Genomic DNA, 4846 nt, shown 5'->3' with positions numbered 1-4846 from the left:
AAACCCCCTAAACCTTACAACCACCCTAGACACTACAAAAACCACATACATTCCCCATGTCACACCCTGACCTAACTAAAATAATAAAGAAAACAAAGAATACTAAGGCCAGGGCGTGACACTCAGACAATCCTGCAGGTGAAGAAGCCAGATGTGGAGGTCTTGGGCTGGCAAGGTTGCATGTGGTCTGAAGTTGGACGTACTGCCAAATTCTTTCAAACGACATCGGAGGTGGCTTATGGTAGAGTAATGAACATTACATTCTCTGGAAACAGCTCTGGCGTACATTCATGCAGTCAGAATTCCAATTGCACACTCCCTCAAAACTTGAGACATCTGTGGCATTGTGTTGTGTGACATAAATGAACATTTTAGAGTGGCCTTTTATTGTCCCCAGCACAAGGTGCACCTGTGAAAAGATTATGCTGTTTAGTCTAGTCAGCTTCTTGATATGCCACACCTGTCAGGTGGATGGATAATCTTGGAAATGGAGAAATGCTCACTAACAGGGATGTTAACAAATTTGTGCACAACACTTGAGAGAAATAAGCTTTTTGTAAGTATGGAACATTTCTGGGATGTTTTATTTCAGCTCATGAAACATGAGACAAACACTTTACATGTTGCGTTTATATTTTTGTTCAGTATAGTTACTTTACACTTCTGTTAGCTATGCTGTTGAAATACACTAGTTTTACATGATTTGAGTTTGTTCTGCTTCTGACATCTGCCTCTTTCTAACAAGTAGTAGACTTAGCCCATTTGTTGTCCCTAACGGTGAGAGACACATATGACAGATTCAACTCAATAATAGCCTCCTACCAGCATTCAAGTCTCCCCACCCGGCGTCGCCAGCCAGTGGCCACTACATGCAAGTCAGACGAGTGCACTCTTAGGGCAGGTGAAGGGGACATTTTCTGAGATTCGGGAGCTCATGAAATTAGCTAGTTTGATGTGCAATTCGTTACATTAAAAATTAAAAGAGACAATTTATTACATTTGTATTATTCATACAATTTTTTAAAATCCACCAAGCTGCAAGGACACTTTTTCATAAGCGGGCAAAAGCGCAGCTGCTCGGGCGCTGGTTGAGCCCTATCTGTGCACTTGCCTGAACATGACGAGAACCTAGTATCCCGAAAGAGCTGAGCAATGATCTCACATTAAAATGGCTCTGTGTTCTGTGTATTCTGTGTAACCTACTACCATATCAGCAAACAAATCATTCAGGATCAAGGTGCATTTGGATCACCAATATTTGGAATGAGGAGGGGGTTACTGTAGGTATTATAACCCTATCAGTCATTTCTCTTACGTGTAACCACAAGTCTGGTCTTGTGGGGTAGTGCTGAATTCAAGCCTTATCTCTGAAAATCTGAGCTGTAGTGCGCTTAAAATGTAAAGGTAATTCCTGATAATGCTGTGAATAGAACATTGCTTTTAAATGTCAATTGGGCTACAATGCAGAACTTCGGCAATACGAATTGAATCCAGCACCTTAAATCAATTTATTGTAGCGAATTTGGCAAAAACAGTCAAATGTGTAATGAACTAACTGATTGGATGGCCTTGTGGCTGATGAAAGAGACTATCATATCCTCTTGAAGGGAGTGGTTACAAGTATGACATCATTAACTTTAGTGCTCTGCTACAGATTTATTATGTAGAGTTGAATGTAGCAATGTCTGATTGGTCAACGTTATATTGGGATCATCATTATGGTAATAGACTACAGGTACAAAAGCACAAGAGTCAAGTTAACATTTGCATCACATTGCGACCAGAGAAAAAGGGTTTACATGTGATACATCACCATCTGCATGGCTGAGAGGTAAGGTATGCTGAATTGAACAGAAAAAATGTATTAACTATCTTTTGAAATGGCAAAACACTTCCCTTTCGGTGTTTGTGGTAATATTTCCAACGAATAAGCAAAAGTAATGTACATTTTAATACATTTTATCAAGTGACAAAAATACAGCATTTGAATTTGTTTAATTAAATCATCCATCATAATGTAATAATTTCCAACAAATATTCTATAATTGATGTTAACATACAATAATGTATCTTTCATATTTCAGATAAGATTCTTTCAACCACGACCATGGAACCAGGAATCAGTCTCAGCAAGGCTGATATTGTTGAGAATATACTTCTATGTTTTGAATCAGTGAATGGGTCTTGCAAAAGATCAATCTTTCCTCCAACAATACGAGTATTACTTTATCTCTTACTTGGCTCAATGTCTGTTCTCACAGTGTGTGGCAACCTTCTTGTAATCATCCCCATCATCCACTTCAAACAGCTCCACACCCCGACCAACTACCTCATCCTCTCTCTGGCTGTGTCAGACCTCCTCTTGGGGGTTTTAGTGATGCCTCCCAGAATGGTATATTCAGCGGAAAGCTGCTGGTATTTTGGGGATTTATTCTGTAAAATCTACACCAGCACTGATGTCATGTTGTGCAATACATCCATTCTTAACTTGTGTTTTATTTCCATTGACAGGTATTATGCAGTGTGTCGCCCTCTCCTTTATAGAATTAAAATAACTGTTCACGTTGTTCTGATTATGATTCTGGTCACCTGGACTGTTTCTGCCGGAGTAGGGTTTTGTATGATATTTCTGGAGCTCAATATTTGGGGCATGGAGGATTTTTACTATAAAAATGTTGCCTGTGAGGGAGGATGTATTTTGTTTCAAAACAAAGTGTCGAGTATTGTGGCTTCGGTGCTCTCATTCTACATCCCAGGAGTAGGGATGCTTAGCATCTACCTAAAGATTTTCCTAATAGCACAGAGACAGGCACGCTCAATTCAGGGTACAACCAATCAGAACTCTGTAGGCAAATCACAGAGGAAGGCCACCAAAACACTTGCTATCATTATGGGGGTATTTCTATCATTCTGGACACCCTTTTTTGTTGTCAACTGCATTGATCCTTTTATTAGTTACTCTACCCCACCCGTTTTGTTTGAAACACTTATATGGCTTGGCTATTTGAATTCAACCATTAATCCTATGGTGTATGCATTCTTTTACAGTTGGTTCAGGAGGGCGTTTAGAATTATAATTTCTGGTCAAATATTTCAACCTGACTCTTCAGAAATACAATTGTTTTCAGAATAAATACAGTGAGCTCCAAAAGAATTGAGGCAGAGACACGTTTTGTTGTTTTGGCTCTGTACTCCAGCACTTTGGATTTGAAATTTGAGGATATTTTGAACCATATCGGGTGAATTGTTTAGAAATTACAGCCCATTTTGTACATAGTCCACCCATTTTAGTAAACCAAAAGTATTTGAATGAATTCACCTTTATGTGCATTAAAGTAGTAAAAAGTTAGGTTTTTGGTCCCATATTCATTGTACGCAACAATGACTACATCCAGCTTGGGACTCTACAAATGCTATCAATAGAAATGAATGGTAAATAATGTGTTGTGTAATTTTGTTGTCACTTTTACTTTAAATTATGAGTGAGAAAGTTACCACGCACAAATATCATACACCCAACACATGCTAACCTCCCGTTATTGTAATGGTGCGAGGTTAGCATGTCTTGAGGGTATGATATTTGTGCATCTAACTTTCTCACTCATCATTATTCACGATTCATTCAGGATTATCCGTAATCATAATAGCATCCACATTAATGTAGAGGTGTTTAGAAATGGGCCTCCCGAGTGGCGCAGTGGTCTAAGGCACTGCATCACAGTGCTTGAGGCGTCATTGCAGACCGGGGGTCCCATAGGACGGTGCACAATTGGCCCAGCGTCGTCCGGGTTAGGGGAGGGTTTGCCCAGGGGGGGGGGGGGGGGGGGGGGGGGGGCTTTCCTTGGCTTATCGAGCTCTAGCGACTACTTGAGCTCTAGCGACTGACTCTGGTCGTCAGTTGAAAGGTGTTTTCTCCAACACATTGGTACAGCTGGCTTCTAGGTTAAGCGGACGGGTGTTAAGAAGCACGGTTTTGGCAGGTCATGTTTCGGAGGACGCATGACTCGACCTTCGCCTCCCGAGCACATTGGGGAGTTGCAGCGATGAGACAAGATCGTAATTGGGAAGAAAAAGGCGGTAAAATATAACAACAAAATAAGTGTTTAGAAACATATTCTATTATTATTTACAATAAAACGTGACTCCAAAATGACACAATACATTATGTACCATTCATATCTTTTGGGCACAAAATAATCTGAAACACAACCGAGAAAAAAACTGCAAATGCATCCAACAAATTTGTAGAGTCACAAGCTGGATGTAGTCATTGCGTGCCATGAATATGAGACCAAAAACATAACTTTTTATTACTTTAATACACATAAGTGAATTTGTTCCAATACTTTTGGAGCTCACTGTATGTCTAAAATCAGTACTGACAAAGAAGTGTGACATGTGCCTTTGTTCTCAGTCCTTTATTAAACCATATCAGACACAGGTGTGTAGGTTTAAAAAACAAGTATAATCCAGTTGGCCCCAAAACATGAAATCAATCCATGTCATCTAGTAGGAGTTAGCCTCTCCTCTCCCATATCTTATACATACATACACACACAAACAGTACACACACACACACAAACACACACACACAGTACATTTTTATAGGATCTCTGTGGATGTAGTATCCTTTCAGTTTTGTGTTAATTGTTTTGTAACTCCAGCTGAATAAATGATGTCTAAATGACATGGTGAAAACATGTTTGCACTTAGGTGATATTATTGAAATGCAAGTATTTTTGTTGATAATGTGCAATGTTTTCTTTGATACTATTTTTTGAAGATTGTAATTTATACTTCACATGATACTGTATATCCCTTGATTTTCCTCCATCTCATAACTGAC

General features: G+C 39.3%; 1 protein-coding gene across 1 annotated transcript; it reads left to right on the top strand.

The window, feature by feature from the left end:
- The first annotated feature begins 2107 nt into the window (after nt 1-2107).
- LOC120019274 (trace amine-associated receptor 1-like) lies at nt 2108-3133 on the top strand. Its single transcript, XM_038962585.1, has one exon. It carries the CDS (start codon nt 2108-2110, stop codon nt 3131-3133), a length of 1026 nt encoding a protein of 341 aa, XP_038818513.1.
- Nucleotides 3134-4846: the final 1713 nt, after the last annotated feature.

Source organism: Salvelinus namaycush, chromosome 24 (genome assembly GCF_016432855.1).
Source record: "Salvelinus namaycush isolate Seneca chromosome 24, SaNama_1.0, whole genome shotgun sequence".
Classification (NCBI taxonomy): Eukaryota; Metazoa; Chordata; class Actinopteri; order Salmoniformes; family Salmonidae; genus Salvelinus; species Salvelinus namaycush.
This window is presented reverse-complemented; position numbering and strand designations above follow the sequence as displayed.

Excerpts from the sequence above, each read along its gene's own strand:
- LOC120019274 (XM_038962585.1), top strand. The coding sequence starts at position 2,108 with ATGGAACCAGGAATCAGTCTCAGCAAGGCTGATATTGTTGAGAATATA.